General features: G+C 55.8%; 1 protein-coding gene across 2 annotated transcripts in view; it reads left to right on the top strand.

Moving 5' to 3' along the window:
* The window catches only part of NDUFA10 (NADH:ubiquinone oxidoreductase subunit A10), a 97,489-nt gene extending 76,378 nt beyond the window's left edge, over positions 1-21,111 (top strand). The window contains exon 11 of one of the 2 annotated variants that reach the window (XM_061122631.1): positions 21,010-21,111. In XM_061122631.1, coding sequence (XP_060978614.1) covers positions 21,010-21,093 — 84 coding nt within the window. In that variant the 3' untranslated portion in view covers positions 21,094-21,111. Of the gene's footprint in view, positions 1-14,868; positions 14,893-21,009 lie in introns of those variants that run through there. The other variant, XM_061122633.1, reaches the window with a different exon arrangement.
* The last annotated feature ends 742 nt before the right edge of the window (positions 21,112-21,853 follow it).

Genomic DNA, 21,853 nt, shown 5'->3' with positions numbered 1-21,853 from the left:
CCCGGTGGGCTCAGCAGGGGACGGGGCTGAGGCTGCCCGGGAGGGGGCCCCTCGGTCCCCGGAGCTGCCCCTGTCTGTGGCCCCTGCTCATCTTGCCCTTCTCGGACGGAGATGGAGGACCCCCAAGGGCGGGGGGCGCGCCGGGAGCTGGCTGCGCGTTCCAGGCTGGGCCCTCGCTGCCCACGTCGGGGGAGGGCACGTCCTTCCTTGCCACCCCTCCCGTTTCCCAGTCTGTCCGGTGGTGCCTCCCACCCAGCAGCCGCGGTGCTTGCCAGGCCCTCTGGGTGCTTTCAGAGACCCCCATGCCGGGGAGCACCCATTTTAATGGGGTCTCTGTGGGGCAGTTGATTTCTGAGGGCGCCAGGAACCCCAGCACTGATGCACTTCCCAGACCTCTTTGGAGAGAATTCCCTGTAGTTCTCCATAAAATACAGATTCCTGGGCCCAGTCTGGACTGGTTAACCCAGAGCCTGTGGGGAGGAGCCGAGGGGTCAGCCAGGGCCCAGGCATGTTGTGGGAGGGGCGAGGTGGGAGGAGTGGGATGGGAGGAGTCGGGGGTGGAAGGAGCGAGGTGGGAGGAGCCGGGGGGGGGTGGGAGCAAGGTGGGAGGGGTGCGGTGGGAGGAGCCAAGGGTGGGAGGAGCCAAGAGTGGGAGGAGCGAGGTGGGAGGAGCAGAGTGGGAGGAGCAAGGTGGGAGGGGTGTGGTGGGAGGGGCAAGGTGGGAGAAGCCAGGGGCCCTGCTTTTGGCGCAGGCGCCCTGTGCCTCCCTTCCTGCTTCTTGCCCTTCAGCGTTTAAGAGGGTGAGCAGTTACAGCGAAAGAGGGAGTGGTGAGGGACTTCCCTAGGGGTCCAGTGGCTAAGACTCCATGCTCCCAATGTAGGGGACCCAGGTTCCATCCCTGATCAGGGAGTTAAATATACATGACGTAACTAAGAGTTTGCATGCCACAACTAAAGATTCCGCATGCAGCAACAAAGATGGAAGATCCTGCATGCTGTCACTCACATTCGGCATAGCCAAATAAATAAATAAAATTTTTAAAAAGACAAAAAAAAAAAAAGAGGGTGAGCACCCTCCGCCTTCCCCGCTGAGGCTCCCCCAACCCCGACTGTGCTCAGCCCCGCATTCCAGTGCCTGGCATACAGTTGGTGCTCAAGAGATGTTTGCTGAGTGAACAAATGTGACTGAACTGTCACTTCTGCTCTGGGGTAAAGGTGCATTTTCATGTGAAAGGGCATTGCACCCAGAGTTCTTGGTTTCAGAAGGCATCAGCAGTGCGGAGCCGTCCGTGACCCTGCACGTAGCCCCCGCACCGCCTCACCAGGGGCCCACGGAGCAGTGGCACCTCCCACGGCTGGCCCTGCCATGTCATCATATAACAGGATCGCCAGGACCCCTGCGCTCAGCCCCGCCCCCCGGCCCAGGGGCCCCCTGGGTCTCTGAAAGGGCTGGTGGGGAAGGGTCAGGCCAGACGGCTGGGGTGCGACCCTCTACCCTCTCCGCCCCGAGGGTCGGTGGCCGGTGCCCAGCGGCGGGTAAAGGTGTGCAGCAGGGAGGGGTCCTTTATCAGCAGCAGCAGCTGATCTGAGAAGCCTAATTGCCCGTTTCCTGTGGGCCATTGATCCTCTAACTGCGTCTCCAGCTTCAGGCCAGCTGTCTGCCTTTCCGGGCGCTCACAGCCTTCGGAAAAATGTCAAGTTTTCCTGGTATCAGCAGGAAAATAGGAAACGGCTTGGAAAAGGGGGCTGCGTCAGACAATGGTTTAAGGAGGCCCAGCTGTGGATAAACAGTCCTGGTTGCCCTTTGGACTCTATGGATTTAAACACAAGTTCAGGAATGCGTGTTCTGTGCCCGGAGATAAACAACCTAGAAATGAAGCAGGCTGGCTCATGTTGCCAGTGGACGCAGGAGGGGCCGGCAGGGGGCCCCCAGCTGCTAGGATGCAGGGACTCCTCTTGGGGCCTCCACCGGCAGCTGCGGACAGGTGCACGGCTCCCCGAGCTCCGCGCGTGCTGGGCGCTCAGTGCGGGGCAGGCCCTGCCAGGCGTGCCCGCTCTGCTGCCCGGGGAGGGGGAGCGTGTGAGGCCTGCTCATCTCTCTGGCTGGTCTGCAGGCAAGCAGGCTCCAGGATTTGTGTGGGGTCTTCAGAGGTGGCTTCTGTGTTTTTTCTACAGGAGTAGGGCATTTGGGAATTGATATTAAAAGGTACGGGGCCTCCCTGGCGGCTCAGTGGTAAAGAATGCGCCTGCCAAGCAGGAGATGTGGGTTCGATCCCCGGGTTGGGAAGAGATCCCGGAGGAGGGAAGGGCAACCCCCCCCCAGTATTCTTGCCTGGAAAATCCCATGGGCAGAGGAGCCTGGCTACAGTCCTTGGGGTTTGCAAAGAATTGGACATGACTAAGCAACTAAACAACCACAACAGCAACACATTAAAGGTACACTTACCCAAGGAGTAAAGTCCCTGGACGTGGCCCCTTGGCTCTCTGCTGGTGAAAATTAGGCGTGGCCTGCACAGCTGGGGGTGAAGGTGACCCTGAAGGAGCCATGTACTTAATGCCCCTGAGAGTGACTGAGGTGCCGGAGCCCTCATCCTGGGTGGGGGGCTGAGCTCTGCACCCCCAGTTGTGGCGGATCCTTAGGCCCACGCACCTGGTGGGGATGCCCCTGCGGCCTCTTGGTTTCTGAGACTAAGATGCGGGTGAGCCCCTGGAGCAGGGGGCGCAGCCGAGGAGCTCGACTCCCGAGGAGAAGGGGGAGTCTTGCCCCACCCCCACCCCCCCTGGCTCCTTTTGTCACCAGGCCACCTTTGCCACTTGGTGGCCCGGGCTGAGTTCAAGGGCACCTTGTCCAGCCTGAAAGGTGTGGTCTGAGCAACACCCCATTTCAAGCCAAGTTCCAGTGCCCAGCAGGAGAGGGGCTGCTGGGTCCTGCGGGAGCAGAAGGCTTTGCTGACCCCTCAGGCTCCTTCTCTGTTGAGAGGAGGATGCAGCCAGGCCTGCCCTCAGGCTGCGCTCCACCCATGTGCCCACCTGGTGCCTCAGGTCGCCTGCCTGCCCAGGTCATAGCTGTGAACATGGTGGGGAAATATTCAGTAACAATAACATACATGGCGATTCCCTGTGGCTCAGTGGTAAAGACTTCGCCTGCCAATGCAGGAGACCTGGGTTCGATCCTTGGGTTGGAAAGATCCCCTGGAGGAGGCCATAGCAACCCACTCTTGTATTCTAGCCTGGAAGATCCCATGGATGGAGGAGCCTGGCAGGTACATTCTGTGGGGTCACAAAGAGTCGGACAGGACTGAGCATGTCAGGTAGCCTTGTTTGTAAGCTCATGGTGGTTTGCAGATACAGCTCTGTGATATTGCTCATCTGTTCTGAAGATCAGTAGGTGGCCTTCAGTAACCTCCCCCTCCCCAATTATTATTATTATTTATGTTCCGGGGAAGGAACTAGGAGTCCAGTAGATGCTGAGGGCTTGCCCGAGTGGAGACACAACTGGATTAACCTGGCTCTGCAGGCCGGGCCCCAACCTGCTGCTCCGAGATTGAGGAGCAGGGGTTTGCAGAGCAGAGCAAAGGATGAAATAGGATGGATGGAGGAGAGGAAAGAGGGACGTGCAGAAGAAGATCTTTTTTAACAGCAGTTAATGTGGGCAGCTTTGCAGTTTTGACCCTCGGCTCTCTGAGTCCTGGGGGCTCTGTCCAGGCAGCGAGATCCCTCTTCACGGAGCAGCTGTTCCTAAGACTCAGAATAGCTCTCTGTGCATTTCGCCCTTTCTGCACTTCCCTTCATGTTCTCATGTACGGAGCCCATTTGTGTCAGACTTCCAACTACGTGGATGCAAACACACTTGGGTTTCCTTCTCCAGGATGAGTGTCCTCAGCTCTCTCACCTGCGCCTCATGGGGCAGAGCCTCTGGACCTCCTCTGCTGCTCCAGCCTAGGTGTTCTGAGAGGCCATGACCGCAGACCCGCCACCCCAACTCACAGCTGGACTGTACTTCCCAGCATCCCTGCTGATATGGACTACACTTCCCAGCATCCCAGCTTGTTAGGGACTATAGTTCCCAGCATGCAGTGCTTATAGGAATGACTGTTACCTGAGTTCTGGCCAGTGGAATGTGGGGAGCCATTTGGGTTTCCTCCAGACCTGTCCCAGGAAAATCCCACCCGTGCTGCTCCCCTCCTGGGAGAGAGATGCCAGGGTACTCTTGGAAGCCTCATGTTCCAGATGGCAAGGCCCCTCCTTGCCTGGATCCCCGAGTGACCACCTGGAGCAAAGCACCACCTCCCTGCCCATACCTGGAGCCACCCCCGCTGTGACTTCCCTTTCACTGGCTGGTCTATCAGTTACTGTAGCCCAGACTGCTAGCAAACACGGTCCCATAGCCAGGGGATGGCAGAAAGGCAGCTGTCACCGTTCACCAAGACCTCCAGATCACCACCGTATAGCTCGCCCCAAGGCATGCGCCCTAGGTGCCATCAGCCCTCAGTGTGCCCATTGGCACTGCTGACCCCTGATGAATCAGGGCCCCCCATTCCTCCCCCACCCGCCCCACACACTCCTGCAGATTGCCCTGAGAGCAGGACAGGCAGGGCTGGGAGATGTCCCCGAAGCAGCCTCCTGCACACAGCACGCAACAATGGCTCGTGTCCCTAGACTGGGACACGTGGCAATGTGCCTGTGGACAGATGGCAATTATTTCTCAAAACCAGCTGAAGGCCAAGCAGCAAACCGTGTGGCCTGTGGCTGCCAGCGAGGGGCTGGGGGTGGGGATGACAGCCTCTCAGGTCAGGTCCCAGGCTCTCAGGGAAGCAGCCCCATGCTCGCAAATGCACCACTTTTCCCTAAAAGAACATATTGCTCATTATTGGGCTTTCTCTGGCATGAAAGGAAGAGTTTTTGTATGAAGAAGAAGGCGCTGGTCATCCACCAATCGCAGACAAGTAACTGACGCAGTCCCCCTCCCTCCTGTTTCACCTCCCATGACGTTAGTCCAGCGTTAGGGCCGGTGACCTGGGGACACCTTTGGTTTCCCATTAAATGAAAACGAGAATTGTCTCGAGTGATGAATTATCTGGGCGATCCTGCCAGAAATGAACTATGCCTGGGCTCAGAGAAAAAACAAAGCACGCGGCGCCCTTGAGCGCGGCGGGTCTGTGAGACTTTTCCTTCCTGGTCTGGCTTCCCAGGGGGGTGGAGGGTGAGGACAAAGGGCCAGGCCTCCTGGAGAGCCTGGGCTGGGGACGCAGAGCCTGGAGGGCACTCGAGCTCCCCGGGGGTGTGTGCGCTGGGCTGGGCTTGCGTATTTGTGAGGGGAAAGGAGGGTGCGGAACCTGGCTCGGGCCCCCCAGCCGGGCCCTGTCCTTGCCTGAACCCGCTGCCCTGCCGTCAGCAGCACCGTGCCACTCCACCACAAGGCACTGCCTCTGCTCACAGGACCCAAGTCAGTGGGGGACAGTGGACCCCGGGGGGTACCCTGGTGGGAAGGGAGCAAACTGCAGGGAGATGGGGGATCACTGTTCAGAAGGGGCCTCCAGAATCCCAGCTCTCTGTTTTACACGAGAAGAAGCCATTCCAGAGCCCTGGGAGGTTTGTCTGAACCCACAGAGCCTGTCAGAGCTGAGGGGTCAAAGCCCTGCCCTGGGTGGAAGGCCTGAGCCTGGGGTTTTCAGGCTTCGGGGTTGAGGGGCCATGTGAGGAGGAGCCAGGAGCTGGGTCTTCCCATACCAAAGTGGGGCAGAGGTCCAGGTCTGCCCTGTGAGTGGGGACGTGCAAGGTGGGCATGGCCGCGCAGCTCTGAGGACCATCTCAAGATGGGGCAGTGATAATGGCCTCCCACAGCGGCCTCTGAGAGAGGGGAGCTGTGGTGAGCAGATGTGAACCCACCGGCTGGGGTCCTGCCCAGGCAGGCCAGGGCTCCCCTGAGTCCCCAGCACCTCTGTCCCCCCCATCCCTCCTCCATCCCCTCTCCCCGGGAGGACTCGGGGTCCCTTCCCAGACAGCCGCCCCCACCAGGTGGGCAGCCCCTACTCGGCTGCCACCTCTGCCTCGGTCCCCGGGAACCCGAGTCAGGGGGTGACAGGCTTGCCCAAGGGGCACTTGTCTGTCCACACATGTTCATGACATCAGCGTGCTTCCAGCTGAGACTTATAGGAGCCACCGACCCACTCCCCCGCGTGCGCACACACACACCCATCTGGACATCACACTCCTTCTGATGGGAGGACTCCCCATGGAGGGATATTTTTGCTTTAGTTTCCCAGGGCTGACATTGCAAGGGCCCCTGCTGCTACTTCTGCTGCTGTTGTTGCTAAGTCACTTCTGTTGTGTCCGACTCTGCAACCCCATAGACAGCAGCCCACCAGGCTCCACCACCCCTGGGATTCTCCAGGCAAGAACACTGGAGAGTGGATTGCCATTTCCTTCTCCAATGAGTGAAAGTGAAGTTGCTCTGTCATGTCCAACTCTTTGCAACCCCATGGACGGCAGCCTACCAGGGTCCCTCCATCCATGGGATTTTCCAGGCAAGAGTACTGGAGTGGGTTGCCATTGCAAGGGCCCCAGAGGATGCCAACCTCCCCTGAGCATGTTCCCACACTGTCTGCAGGCCGGAAGTCCAAGAGCGAGGCTCCTTCTGAGCTATGGGGAGAAGCTGTTCCAGGCATTCTTCCTGTTTCTGAGTTTGCTGACGAGCTGTGTGGTCCTTGGCAGGTGGACCTCCATCTCCATCTTCACTTGGGACTCTCTCTGGGAGCCCATCTGGGCCCCCAATTCCCCGTTTTATAAGAATACCAGTCATGTTGGATTCAGGACCATACTACTCTAGCGTAACTAATCCACACTACTCTTATCCTAACTAATAACATCAACAATGACCCTGTCCCCAAATCAGGTCACTGCTAAGGTCCTGGGGGGTCAGGAGTTCAAAATGTGAATTTTGAGGCTCTTCCCAGGTGGCGCTAGTGGTAAAGAATCTTCCTGCCAATGCAGGAGATGAAAGAGTCAAGGGTTCGATCCCTGGGTTGGGAAGATCCCCTGGAGAAGGAAATGGCAACATGCTCCAGTATTCTTTTTTCTTTTATTAAATTTTATTTATTTTTAATTGAAGGATAATTGCTTTATAGTATTGTGTTATATACAGTATAGTATATGTGGCAAACACCCACGTGGATCAGCCATAGGTATACATATGTCCTCTACCTGCTCCAGTATTCTTGCCTGGGAAATTTCATGGACAGAGGAGCCTGGTGGATTACAGTCCATGGGGTCAAAAAGACTTGGACATGACTGAGCATACATGTGCACGCACACACACACACACGCACACACACACACACACACACACACACACACACGATGAATTTTGACATGAACACAGTGCAGCCCGTGGTAACCTAATAGGTGAAGTGAATGTCACAGAACTCTGCCAATCAGACTCGTGAGCGGCCCTCCTTGGTTTCCAGCTTCGTGATATCCAAGGATGCTGCCCTTGACCCTTCCTCACTGCCTCCTGCAGAGCTCCTGACCAGCCCCTCCCCTGACCCGCAGGGACCATGGAAGCCAGTTTATCATCCCTCCAGCAAATACAGACACCATTCTAGACGATGCTGAGGCCCCCGTGGGTCACACAGTCACCATCCTAGCCCTGACCCCGCAGCTTTCTCACGGTTATTGACCTTCACCATTATTCAAGCAGACATGCTCATGACCTTGATCTGTGTCTTGGCATGGCGCTGAGACTTGGATCTGTACCCACGGTCTACCGCAGCCTCCTGCCTCCTGCACCTTCACCCTCTGACCCCTGCCCTGTGACCTGATCCGGGGGTCAGCTCCTGTACTGCTCAGGCCCTTTGGGTCACAGGTCACGGAAACCCAACTTCAGTGACTGGCTTGCCCGGAACAGGAACGGAAGGCGGCAAGCGCAGCTGGGTCCGTGGGCTCTGGGGAGGTGGTCTGTTCTCTCTACGCCCCCTCTCCTGTCCCCTCCCCGCTTCTGTCTCAGTTTGGAGGGACTCTGTTCTTTAAGCACGTGTCTCCACCTGGCTGCCACGGTGGCCACTGGAGCCCAAGTCTGGATTCTTCTGGCTTGTGACCCAGAATAAAGGGAGAGACTTTCCTTCTGGCAGAGGTCAAGCGCTAAATCTCACCAAAGGGCTCTCACGTGGTCACTGGGCCGGTCATGGCCGCAGGTGTGGCAGGACCAACCCCACCAGTGCCGAGGGGAAGCCTGGCCCGTCACTGAGGGTCCCTCCAGTTAAGCTGTCTGGCTTCACCATTTTGACCAGTAGACGTTTTCATCCTGAGAGTTTCTGACTCCACGTCCATGCACCATCGCCTTCATCAGAATTGTACCAGCAGCGGTTGAGGTCTGCCAGGGAAGCATTTTCTGAAGCTGATCCCATTAAGCCGGTTTACTTATTGGATCAGTTTCTACACAGTGCAGTTAACCAGACTGTTTCCATTTTTATTTTTCGGTGACAATTTGATTCATCCATTCTTGTGGGTTTTTTAGGATTTTGTTTTTGTTTTTTAATGATGTCTAATTTCAACAATTGTATCTTCTGCTAATGTGTATTCTTTTGTGGCCATTACTTCCACAAAGCCAAATTTCTTGGGTAATTTGCACAGATCAAAATTTTAAGAACTTTTTTTATTCTTCTGCCATTCTGAATCAACGAATTTAACATGTGTATTTTTACATGTCAGTTTCATTTTCTGTTAATTATTTCTACCAGCTTTCATTTTCCCTGGTTCAGTTTCATAGTTCCCAATATTAACAATGATATTTCTGTTGTTCAATTTTTATCTATAGCAATTTTTATTGCATGCAATTTCAATTTTTGTTGACTTTATTTTATGTTATTTCTACCAGTAATAATACATTTGAATTGGGGAAAAAATCCAATGCTTTTTTTTTTAGCTAGCACTGAAAAAATGGCATGTAATTACCCTTGGATAATTGCTCTTGTCCACAACTGAATTTTATGTCTTATTCAGCTCTTTCATGAACGATGAATGAGCCTCTGTCTCTGACAGAACAAAGTGTTTGCCACAAGGTCAGAATGAACCCAGATGAAAGTGGCAAAGTCCACAGCAACCTTTTGGTCCTTGCAGAGCCAAGTGGGGCGGAGAGCGGGGAAAGGAATTACCCTAGAGAAGCTGGGTGTTGCTCCTACAAGAAAGGTGATGGGAAAAAAGGCTTGGCAATAGAATGAAAAACAACGGGGTTGCGTTCATCCACCTCTCGATGTCCCTTGTGGCCTCAGCCCTTTGCTATTTTCATCCAGTGGCACCCACAGCACCCCCTGTCCACTGATGCCCCCCCGACTGCTTCCTCCCCAGAGTCAAGTGAAGGCGCTTTGCTCATTACAAGCGGAGGACCGGGCAGTGCTCCCTCTGCACTGTCAACTGAAAAGAAAGGCCCAGCATAAAAGCCGAGAGTCGTGTTTTATTTGGTGGGCAAAACTGAGGCCTTAAGCTTGGGACACAGCATCTCAGGTGACTCTGAGGGACAGCTCCAAAGAGACAAGGCGTGGTGGAAGGGGGGAGGGGGGCAGGATATATAGGAGTTTTTGCAACCAAGGCCAGGTAGTTGGAACATCAAAGGATTACTGTTAATTAAAGAAAACTAGACGTTGTGGGCTTCCCTGGTGGCTGAGACAGTAAAGAATCTGTCTGCAGTGTAGGAGACCTGGGTTCAATCCCTGGGTCAGGAAGATCTCCTGGAGAAGGGATGGCAACCCACTCCAGTATTCTTGCCTGGAGAATCCCATGGACAGAGGAGCCTCGTGGGCTACAGTCCACAAAGAGTTGGTCACAAAGAGCCACAGAGAGTTGGACACGACTGAGTGACTGAGCGTGGCACAGACATCTCAAGCTTAAGAATTAAATGATTTTCTGTGGATGTGCAGGGGTCTGGGCCCACCACAATCACTCCTTTGCTGTGCAATCAGCTCTCTGGGGTCAGTGTCCTCGGCTTTCTCATCCTGAGTCCTCGCGGGTGCACCTCTGGGGGTGGCTGTTGTGTGATGGCTTCATGGCTGCAGCCTCCTTTGTTTCCTGATACAGTAGCAACGTTTTCATTCACAATAGCTGGTCCACTAGTACCCAGACCCCCACGTCTCCCTGCACACTCATCTCTCAGGATGCTGACCACAGCTGGATAAAATGCAAACACCATCCCTTGGCGCTCAGTGAGCAGGCGCTCCAGGCCCAGCTGTCAGCCAGGGCTGCACAGGAGTCTCTGTCTCTCTCCTGCCCCTCAGGAGAAGAGACTCCACTCTCTGCTCAGGGACTCTTGCCTCAGCTTCCTGCCCTCTTGCAGAGGCCCTGGTGCTATACTCCTCTGAGCGGACAGCTGTTGGTGAGACCCCTGCCCACTGTCCCACAGCCCTGCCCCAGGGGGAGATCAATCTCTCCCGTGTCCTGGATCCACTCCCCCCACCAACACCCCTAGCTCTTTATGGACCATCTCCTGTGATCATTGCCTCATTTCTATTGTGTTCATGTCTTTGCAGGGGGCTGCCCCCACCCCACCCCCCAAAGCTCCCCTGACCCTGTGATCTCCAGGCTCTGGAGATCTGGATGCCTGCCCCTCCCCACCGTCCCTAGCTCTTGTCTGACCTCTGACCTCCCTCCTCCCCTCTCCAGGCTAGCCTCTTCTAAGGATGCTCCTTCTCTCGGTGCCTCCCACCTGGATGTGGCCTTCCTGCCGCTTCGGTCTAAACCCTCTAACCTCCTGCTAGCCCCACCGTTTCCCAGCTTCAGCCCAGGATCCCAGCTTTTCCGCTCAGGTAGGACACCTCCTTGTCCAGGAGAGAAGCTCTGTTCCAGACTCTTCCTCATGTCTGCATTCCCAGGCCTGGCCCAGAAAGGCGGTCCCTCACTCAGGCACCCTGGACCCCACCTGCTCCCGCCTGTGGTGTAGGCCCCAGGGCTCCGCGTGTCCACCTTCCATCTGGCCAAGTCCTGAAGCTGAGCGCCTGGCCCCGCAGTGCCCTCAGGTGACCCCCCATCCAGCTCGGAGGAGGAGGAGGGGGTGATACACATCAAACTCAGCGGCCAGCCCCTCCCACCACTGTGGCCGCTGCTGGGGAAGGTCTGGGGGTGGGCAGCTGTCCCTGCTACCGCAGAGGCGGGTGCCGCCCTATCAGGCCGTGGATGGGGGCGCCCAGTGCGATGGGGCTTAGCGTTGAGCTTGGGGTTGGGAGGCAGCAGGGGCTGGCCCCTCGGTGCCAGCTGCTTCAGGCTTCCCTGGCATACTCCAGGCCCTGGTTGTCCATTGGCCCCCAGAGCTCCAGGCCTGCCTGGCACACTCCCGGGAGGCGGGCGGCGGCACGGGTCTGCTGCCATCGGCTTGAGCCCTGAGGGCCCTCCGCTCGGCCGGCGCTTGGGCTCCAGGGCTGGAGGCAAGCACTCAGCCTGGAGACCGGGCATCCGTACGCCGGGGGTAGCGACAGTCCTGACCCTGCTGCCTGGTGGACAGGTGAACTGACCCTTGAGAAATACTTCCGGCAGAACCTGGCACAACCCTTCCTGTTAACGCCCCCTGTCATTAGCTGTATTTCGCAGGCACGCTGTCAGACCCAGGCTGGTAAAGACACTGACCTCTCCTGACCCCTGACCCCTGAGCACTGACACCTCTTGTCCCTGTTTGCCACCTTCTCGGTCAAGGCTGGCGTTAACCAGAGTGGTGATGGGCCCAGGTCACTACAGATGGACCCCGGTCAGCAAAGTCTCTCCTGGCCCCGACTCTTGCCGCCCTTGGCCCCCGCGGTCCTGTCCATGGTTGCAACACCAGCTGTCCCGGTATTCTCAAAACGTCCCCTTGGTCCCACCCGAGACGTCTCTAAAGTGGCCAGTCAGCCGCGTGTCTCCTGGCCCTTTCGCTCCCTGCCGGATCGCGGTCTACAGACCCGTCCCTGGAAACCCTCCCCTGCACTTGGGCCACTTGCTGAGGGGCTGGGGCCTCCCCAGGATGTGGACGGGGTCAGCTCTGTCCCCACCTTCACCAGCCCTGCCCTGATCATGGCGCCAGCCCCTTCTGGGCACTCAGGGTCATCTCAGAATGTCCCCTTCTCGCAGTTGGATCAGGGGTCCACGCCCACCGAGCTGGAGATGGAGCTAAAGCCCCAAGCTCCTACTTTCAGGATGTTAATAATCTCACAAATGAGGAAACAGTCACTTCACACAGGGGACAGAGACTAGCAACGGCGCAGTCAGACGCCGGTCAGGCCCCGGGCTGGACTGGACAGTGCTGGGTCAAGGGGAGGGCGGGGTGAAGGAGGGCCTTTCTGGGGGGCGGTGGGGGAGTGGGGGGAGGTCATGGGGAGGGTCACAGCACCAAGAGGGAGAGGGGGCGCCGTGACCCCTGGTCACACCCACTAAGGGTGGCGCTCCTCTTCTGGAAAGAAATCGGAGCTCCAAAACAAGGCGGGGGAGGGCTTAGGAGCGGCATCTCGCCTTCCAGCCATGTAGCGACCACTTCATGAGCTGCAAACAGGACTGGGTCCCATCGGCGTCTCCTGGACTGAACTTGGCAAGGTCCTTCTAACATGTTTCTGAGGGCAAGTCAAAAAGGAAGCCCTGAGCCCTGGCTGGGACTCGTGGTCCCTACTGACCCCTGGTGTGCCCCTCTGGCCAAGAAGGGCGGCCCCCTGCGGAGGACGCACCTGCGCCCCTCACACCTGGGACGGTTGGGGGCGGGACGTGCAGGCCGCTCACACGTGCAGACACACCGCCGCGTGCTCTGGGGGCTTTGCTTTTGTGGACGGAGATCTGTGGCAGACTGTGCTTTCATGCAGGATTTTAAATTAGTCTTTTTATTATAACTGAAAGTGGAAAATAATACACCTCTGGAATGGTATTAGCTAAACCTTCCACAGTAATAAATCCGTGTGCTAATGGTTTGTTTCTAGGCTGTTTGGTTGTCATGGTGACAGGCTGCATTAACTAATAAGTTTGTTTTGAGAATTTTAACACCAGTTTGCCAAATGCTCTCTTTCTGCTGCAAGGATTTAAGCTCTTACAGTTCCCGTGGAACTGTAACTTGGACTCGGCGTCCTTCAAGCTCTTAAAATGGACAGGGCCCCTTCCACAGACAGGGCTCAGAAACTGTGAGGTGAGCCATCTGTAAGCATCCATGGAGTAGCAGGACTCTGGGGTCGCGACGGCAGGAGGAGAAACGGACGGAACTGTGACCATGGCTTTCGGGACCGCACTGCTGTGCAGGGATGTCTTGGTGACGCACGGGGAGGCCAGGCTCTGTCCTGGTTGCTGGACAAGAGCGTGAGCCTCTCCCCGTGGGTCTGGCGCCTCTACCTGGGCCCACCTCACTCCCATCTGCTGCCCGGAGAGGACCCGCGGGGGAGGCAGCTGCCGAAATGCTGGGGAAGGGGCGACAGGGCGTCTAGCTGGGCTGACCCTGGAGAAGGAGGTGACACAAGGTCCCAGTCTGTGTCTGAACCTCCAAGTGGGGTGCTGCTCCCTCCTGAGCCGAGCGGGGCAGGCAGGACTTCTGCTCAACCAGGAGGCCCGCTGGCCTCTGCCTTCCTGCCTGGGTAAACACTCCGGGCCTACGTACAGGGCAGCAAAGGAGACACAGATGTAAGGAACAGATCTGTGGACACAGTGGGAGAAGGAGAAGGTGGGATGATTTGAGAGAATAGCATTGAAACATATGCATTCAGTTCAGTTCAGTTCAGTTCAGTTGCTCAGTCGTGTCCGACTCTGAGACCCCATGAACCGCAGCACGCCAGGCCTCCCTGTCCATCACCAACTCCCAAGTCCACCCAAACTCATGTCCATTGAGTCAGTGATGCCATCCAACCATCTCATCCTCTGTCGTCCCTTTCTCCTCCTGCCCTCAATCTTTCCCAGCATCAGGGTCTTTTCAAATGAGTCAGCTCTTCGCATCAGGTGGCCAAAGTACTGGAGTTTCAGCCTCAACATCAGTCCCTCCAATGAACACCCAGGACTGATCTTTAGGATGGACTGGTTGGATCTCCTTGCAGTCCAAGGGACTCTCAAGAGTCTTTTCCAGTACCACAGTTCAAAAGCATCAATTCTTCGGCGCTCAGCTTTCTTTATAGTCCAACTCTCACATCCATACATGACCACTGGAAAAACCATAGCCTTGACTAGACAGACCTTTGTTGGCAAAGTAATGTCTCTGCTTTTTTAATATGCTCTCTAGGTGGGTCATAGCTTTTCTTCCATGGAGAAAGCATCTTTCAATTTCATGGCTGCAATCACCATCTGCAGTGATTTTGGAGCCCAAGAAAATAAAGTCTGTCACTATTTCCATTGTTTCCCCATCTATTTGCCATGAAGTGATGGGACCAGATGCCATGATCTTAGTTTTCTCAATGTTGAGTTTTAAGCCAACTTTTTCACTCTCCTCTTTCACTTTCATCAAGAAGCTCTTTAGTTCTTCTTCACTTTCTGCTGTAAGGGTGGTATCATCTGCATATCTGAGGTTATTGATATTTCTCCTGGCAATCTTGATTCCAGCTTGTGCTTCATCCAGCCTGGCATTTCTCATGATGTATACTCCGCATATAAGTTAAACAAGCAGGGTGACAATATATAGCCTTGAGGTACTCCTTTCCTGATTTGGAACCAGTCTATTGTTCCATGTCTAGTTCTAACTGTTGGTTCTCAGATTTCTCAGGAGGAAAGTCAGATGGTCTGGTTTTCCCATCTCTTTAAGAATTTTCCACAGTTTGTTGTGATCCACACAGTCAAAGGCTTTAGCATAGTCAATGAAGCAGGAGTAGATGTTTTTCTGGAATTCTCTTCTTTTTTTTATGATCCAACAGATGTCAGCCATTTGATCTCTGGCTCCTCTGCCTTTTCTAATTCCAGGTCACCTAGAGCCAGACATCTGTAGTGAGAAATCAAGTGGGCCTTAGGAAGCATCACTATGAACAAAGCTAGTGGAGAAATTGCAGTTGAGCTAGTTCAAATCCTAAAAGATGATGCTGTGAAAGTGCTGCACTCAATATGCCAGCAAATCTGGAAAACTCAGCAGTGGCAACAGGACTGGAAAAGGTCAGTTTTCATTCCTATCCCAAAGAAAGGCAATGCCGAAGAATGTTACGTAGATAGCTGGTGCAAGTTTGATGTATGACACAGGCTACCCAAAGCTGGTGCTCTGTGACCACCTGGTGGGATGGGGTGGGGAGGGAGGTAGGAGCGGGGTTCAGGATGGAGGGGACACACATCCTGTGGCTGATTCATGATGATGTACGGCAAAAAAATCACAATACTGTAAAGTGATTATCCTCCAGTTAAATAAATAAATAAATTTTAAAAAGGCTCCAGGCCAAGGATTCCATCTTAAAGGAGGGATGTCCTCACCCCGAGTGGGCGCTCCAGGGCCCGAGGACAGAGGGCAAGGGAGCGGCCCTCACGGGGCTGCCGTGTCCTCGGCTGACTTGTCCACTGCCTGTTCCCACTAACCACCCTGCATGATGACACCTGCTGTGTCCTGGCTGGGGCGGTGCCCGCAGAGAGGTCCCCTTCACCCCATCCCGGCCTCTGCTCCGTCCCTCCAGACTCTCCTCTGGGAGCCTGGAGAGAGTCAGGACGCATCCACAGGCGCTGGGAGGCCGTGGTCCTTGTGCGGCTGGGCCGGGCCCCCGGCTTCTCCCTCCCAGCAGGGCCTGGCAGAGACAGTGGCCTGCTCACATCGAGTCATGGACTCCAGGCCCTCACGGCCCCTCAGCGGCCCCTGGTGCTGAGATCCCGCAGAGGGGCACACATGCCAAAGGCGGAATCCTCTGCTCGCCGAGGGCACCATCTGCGCCCTGAGAGTGGGGGGTGACTTGCTAATGTAAAGTACGCACTCGGCTCTGGTCTGGACACTGGGGGACAGATCAGGCATGTCCTGCTCCGATGGAGCCTGGGTCCCAGCGTCTCTGGAGCAAGCGGGTGAATGATGTGTACAGAGCTCCAGGGGAAGGGTGCCAGCGGGGAGGCCAGTCTGGTGGGGGGTGGTGATGGGGGGAGGGGCAGGAGGGGACCTGGGTGAAGCTGGCAGACCCCAGGGCTCGGGAGGGGGCGTGTTCAGGGGGCGCACTCACTGCCGGGATGAAAGTGCAGAGTAGGTGCTCAGAAGCAGGCCTGTTCCCAGGTGAGGAGGATGCTCTGCAGGTCTGGACACCTGCCTCCCTGAGAGCACAGAGGCTCCTCCTGCAGCTGATGGAGCCGATCACCCCGCCCCCTATGAGGGATCACCTCTGCCCTCGGCTGTCAGGAGAGAGACGGATGCTGCAGGCCACCTGAATGACCCCATGACATCAGATCGAGGCAAGGCCCGTCGGTTTCAAGAGTCTGAAGCTCTTCAGATGCATTTGGGAAACTATCACAGTCAGTCTGCCCTCGCGGGCTGTAGAGCCCCGGGCGGCGCACCTGAGCCTCTGCACGTGTTTCCTCGCCCATGACCGGGTGGGTAGCAGCACCCTCACGTGGAAGTGGTGACGACTGAAGAGTCACTGGGAACGGGGCCCGGAGGGCACTGCCCAGCCCTTGGCGGGACTTGCGACATTAACAGCTGTGTCAGCTACCGCTCGCCAAACAAGTCGCCTGGGACGGAGTAGCTTAAAGCAGCAATCGTCTCATCATCTCCCGCCACTCATGTGGGTGAGAAATCTAGGCAGGACCCAGCGGGGTGGAGGTGACTTGTCTCTGCTCTGCTCTATGTGAGGCCCCAGCTAAGACGACTCGGGGGTCTTCAAGCCTAGTCGATGGCAGGTGGGACAGCCCTCTGCAGGCCCTGTCCTCTGAGAGGGTGTGGGAAGACCCCAGCAGCTGTGGCCCCTGGCCTGTCACAGCTCTGAAATCCAGCCAGGTGCAAGCCAGGTCCTCGGTTACAATCAGCCCTGCAGGGAGGAGGGACAGCGTCCCAGGCTGGGGACTTGGGAGGGCACACAGTGAGGCTGAGGCTCTCAGGCTCTCTTCATTCATTCCTGCATTCATTTCTTCATTCAACACTTTTGAAATCCTGAGTGTTTGATGAATGGGTGAACGTCAGGGCCATGAAGAGCAAGGTGGTGGAGAGGGAGGCAAACCCAGGTCACCGGGAACTTGCATGTCAGGGGATGCAGTGGAGACCCTGAAGGCCTGTGAGCCACAGTCCAGCACAGATTCCTCTTCCAGAAAACTCCCCCTTGCAGCTGGAGGGAGGCGGGGGGATGGATGGGAGCCCTGACTGGGGTGGGGAGGGGCGGATTCTAGGGGTGGGAGGAGGGGAGCATCACATTTGGTGGGGTGCTGGGGGTGGGCGGGGGACAGGAGCCCTGAATGCCCCACAGGAGCCTCACAGGGTGGGGCCATCAGCCAAGGGGGAGAAGGCTTGATGGTGAGAAAGAATCTGTTTGCAGGGAAATGGTGATCTCAGGTTTGGAGCAGCAAGGGGTGGCATCCGAGGGAAAAGAGAGGTGGGTGTGGACATGTTGCGAGGCTGACTCGGAGATGTAGAAACAGCACTGAGACGTTGACAGTGACTTTCCGGCAGGAAAATCTCCGTCGTTGCCCACTGTCCTGTCTTATGCCAGGGAGTGCATGGTCATGTATGAGGGTGAGCTTAGAAGAAGCATGGTAACACATATGTTTGTATGTAACACATTTTGGAATCTCACAGCAGACCGTGTGCGTGTGTGAGGGTGTGTGTGTGTACATGGAATGGAATTTGTTCCTGCTTTTGGTGTCATTTCCAGAAGTGACTTATATGAATATTTGTAATTGCTCCAGACAAGGAAGCTGATAACAGCACTACAGAAACAGTTCATCATAAAAGAATTTATCTTTTTCTGTTAGCACTACCCTTATAGACAGAATGTTTGTGTCACCCCTAAACTCACATGTTGTTGAGGTCCTAGCCCCCAGAGTGGTGGTGTTAGGAGGTGCCATTTGGGGGGTGACTGGGGTTAGATGAGCTCACGAAGGCGGGGCCCATGATGGGATTAGTGCCTTTATCAGAAGGGGAAGGAAGACTTCTCCATCTCTCTCTTCTGTTTCCCTAAAGCACCACAGAGAAGTCCTTTCAAGCCAATGACATTTGGAAATTGCTTCTGTGACTTAACTTCCCTGGTGGCTCAGATGGTAAAGCGTCTGCCTGCAATGCAGGAGACCCAGGTTCAATCCCTGGTTCAATTCCTGGAGAAGGAAATGGCAACCCACTTCAGTATTCTTACCTGGAAAATTCCATGGATGGAGGAGCCTGGTGGTCTACAGTCCTTGGGATCACAAAGAGTTGGACACGACTGAGCGACTTCACTTTCACTTTCTGTGATTTAAAGAAATGCATAGAGACTGCAAATACAAGGTCCCCGAGATCCCTAGGAAAGGAGAAATTTAGGGGTTGGAGCAAACGACCCTGCACAGTTGTACACATTACATCACACACTCTCTGTAGCATCAAAATTTATGTTCAAACCAATGTACTCAGTACACAGAAGCACAGAGGTGTCAGAGGCACGTCTGTCCACTAAATGGGCTCTGACCACTCCTGGCCTGGCCTCTCCATTTTATAGGGAGGCGCGCTCAGGGAGGACCGTTGACTCGCCCACCACACACCAGTCAGCCGACCACGGCCAGCCCTGCTCAACTCCGTCCTGCCCCCTCCCCCGGCAGAGAAGGCTTGGAGGCCAGGTGATGCCCCAGAGGACGCCTGTGACCCCACAAGCTGAGTGGTCCAGGCCAGGAGCTGAGTCCAGACCGTTCTGATCTGGAGAGCCCAAGCAGCAGGGGCAGGGGAGACACCTGTTGTGGAGTGGCAACTCCCTCCTGTCCAGAGGAGAAAACCCGTTCAGAGTCCCTTCTGAGCAGAGGATGAGGTCTCTGCGGGCAGATCTGAGAAGGCTGTGCTTCTCCAAATCCTGAAGCACTCCACGTTTTCCTGGCAGCAGAAATCCCTCGATTAGCCCTCCGAGCCCCTGAGGTGCCAGTGCTACTCGGAGCTGAGCTCCCGGCAGAGGCCCCTGGCTGGTTCGTGGCCCCTCGCGTGTCCCCGCAGCCTGTGTGGCTCGTCAAGGGGCTGAGCTTGCATCTGTTCGGAGGCCCACGGTAAGTGTGGGGGGCCCTGTGGCCGAAGCATGTCCCACGGGCCCCCTTCCCCTGGCAGGTGCGGGAAAATCCCGGAACCACCACCCGGACAGAAGGGAGAGCAGGGGAGGGTGGCCTGGTTCTGGGCCGCCGACAAGGCGTTCAGGCCCCCTGCCCAGGCTGGGCTTCTAGAGACCTGGGCTGGTGAGAAAAGTGAAGGCCCCTTGTCCTCTGGGAAGGTCCTGTCTGCAGCGGCCCAGGCAGGGCCCAGGGGCACTGGAGGTGCCCTTCTCCCACACAGCGTTGAGCTGAGGCCACACAGGGCCTGCAGTCACCCTCTAGCATCTGAAGGAGGGGAAGCCCACTGATACGGACCTCAAAGTTATTTACACTCTCTTGAATTTGCAATTGGCTTCCCTGGTGACTCAGCTGGTAAAGAATCTGCCTGCAATGCCGGAGACCGGGGTTTGATCCCTGGGTTGCGAAGATCCCCTGGAGAAGGGAAAGGCTACCCACTCCAGTGTTCTGGCCTGGAGAAGTCCATGGACTGAATTGTCCATGGGGTCGCAAAGAGTTGGGCACGACTGAACGACTTTCACTTCACTTGAATTTGCATAAAGCTTTCTGGGGCTTTCTGTGCAGGAGGTTGGCTGTCTCAGGTGGTGCAGAGATTCTTAGCTTGAACAGACTTCAGTTGGGATCCCAGACCTTCTCCTGGGCCCATACGTGCATTTCCCTATAACATCCAGTTTTAGCAGGAACCCTACTGGGTCAGTTTCACCAAAAAACCCGCCGTCCATGTCTAATCACCTTCCATGTTTGATTGGGGTCCTCACCCTGCCCCCACCACCACCCCGGGGGATGTCTGACCTCCGGGGCCTGCCTTCAGCAAGAAGCTTGTTGGGTTGCTTTAACCAGAGCCCCTTCACCCCTGATGTTTCCCCTTATAATTGTCCGTCCACTGACCCTTACCCCATTTCTCGGCTGTAATCCCCTCGTGTCCACACTGTATTCTGATTTGGGTCCAGATCTATTCTGAGGTCTCTTTTCCCCATTGCACCAGTTTCTGAAGATGTCTGCTCCTGCAACGTCAGCTACTGCCCAGCTCCGGGTGCACGAGCGCGAAGCTCGGGCCCAGAGACAGTCTCTGCTTACGCAGCAGGACCAGGGCTGGATCACAACCGGGTGTCCCTGACTCCCTGGTGTCCCAGGGGCTTTGAATGTGGGCAGCGCCCCGGGAGTCCTCCAGTGATGGGACATCTCAGCTGAGCCGTGAGTGGGATGAGACCTCGTAAGAGGGAAGAGAAGGGGGCAGAGTTGGGCACAGAGGGGCAGGCAGTGGGGGCAAAGGAGCAGGTGGTCTCCCACCGGCCCCCAGGCCCTCTCAGGAGAAGAGCCCCCTTCCGCCTCGGCTCGCAACCCTGCTCTCCGTGTGTGGACCCTTGCTCTCCCTGTGTGGCTCATGAACAAGCAGCATCAGCCTCAGCTGGAGCTTGTTAGGAATGCAGACGCTCAGGCCCGGCCCTGGCCTCCCGAACCAGGATCTCCACTCTCACAGGCCCTGGGGACCTGAGCACCCTGGAGTCTGACAAGCTCCGCTCGAGATCCCGGAAAGTGGAGGCAGCTTCACGGCTCCCATGGCTGATGTATCCTTGAGCAGCCCAGGCTGACACCTAATGAGCTAGCCTTTCCCTTCTCCAGGGGATCTTCCCAACCCAGGGATCGAACCCAGGTCTCCTGCATTGCAGGGGGATTCTTTACCAGCTAGGCCACAAGGGAAGCCCTCTAATGAGCTAAAATCCTACTTAACTCCTATGTTCATTTGGCCTGTTTGTGTTTAAGCATGTTTGCTCTGCTCACCTGTTTTACACAGTCTCAGGGGATGCGGCTGCAGAGTGACCTGATACTCCACAAAGGACACGCTCTCCCATGGAATGTGTTTTTGTCCGTTTCCCATAGGCAGCTGGCAGGGCACCGAGCCACGCATTCCTGACTGTGTTCCAGTTAGATCACCTTACTTTCAAAGGCCAAGCATCTGGATGAAGATCCAGCCTGCAGAGAAAAGGACTGAACTTGCCCTTGACTCATCTCAAGGCCACCGGGTTCCACCAGGCTCACGCTGCCCCACGCATAGACCTGCAGGCGAGGCCAGGAGACCAATTCTGGCCCCCAAGGCTGGTCTGCAGCGCTCAGGAAGTGCCAGGGTTGATTCGAGAGCATATATTGTGAAAAGGGAGACAGTTCTACATGAGAAAGAGTCACTGAAGTGCAAAGCAAAGGAGTGAGTAGTTGTTGAAACTGTTTTCTTCCAAACATCACGACATCACATTTGACATCACAAGTCAGTGAACAGACCACATTCGAATTTTTAAGATCAGAAAACTCATCTTCAAAGAGATGTCATGCTTCTAAATGTCCATTCAACATCTGCCCATCCATCCTTCCCTCCCTCCCTGCATCCACCCATCCATCCATCCAGCTACCCCACCCATTCATTCATCTACCTCACCCATCCATCCATTCCTCCACCCATCCATATATTCATCCATCCATCCATCCATCCATCCATCCATCTATCCATCTACCCTTCCACGCCCCCTCTACACATCCAGTATTTTTAACAGTCTCTGTGGCTTATGCAAACTTAGAATGACTGGACGTATTCATGGCTCTCGACACTCAGGTACAAGAAACATAATTGATTTTTATTTCTAAGGGAAATTAAGTATGTTTCAAGTGTCCCCACTCACCCAGGTTGTTGAGGAGCCCAGTACTGGGTGATTTCTCCTCAGCACCTTTCCCA

The sequence above is a fragment of the Dama dama genome, chromosome 20, assembly GCF_033118175.1.
Source record: "Dama dama isolate Ldn47 chromosome 20, ASM3311817v1, whole genome shotgun sequence".
NCBI lineage: Eukaryota > Metazoa > Chordata > Mammalia > Artiodactyla > Cervidae > Dama > Dama dama.
Note: the sequence above shows the minus strand (reverse complement) of the source record. Positions and strands in the feature narration are given on the sequence as shown.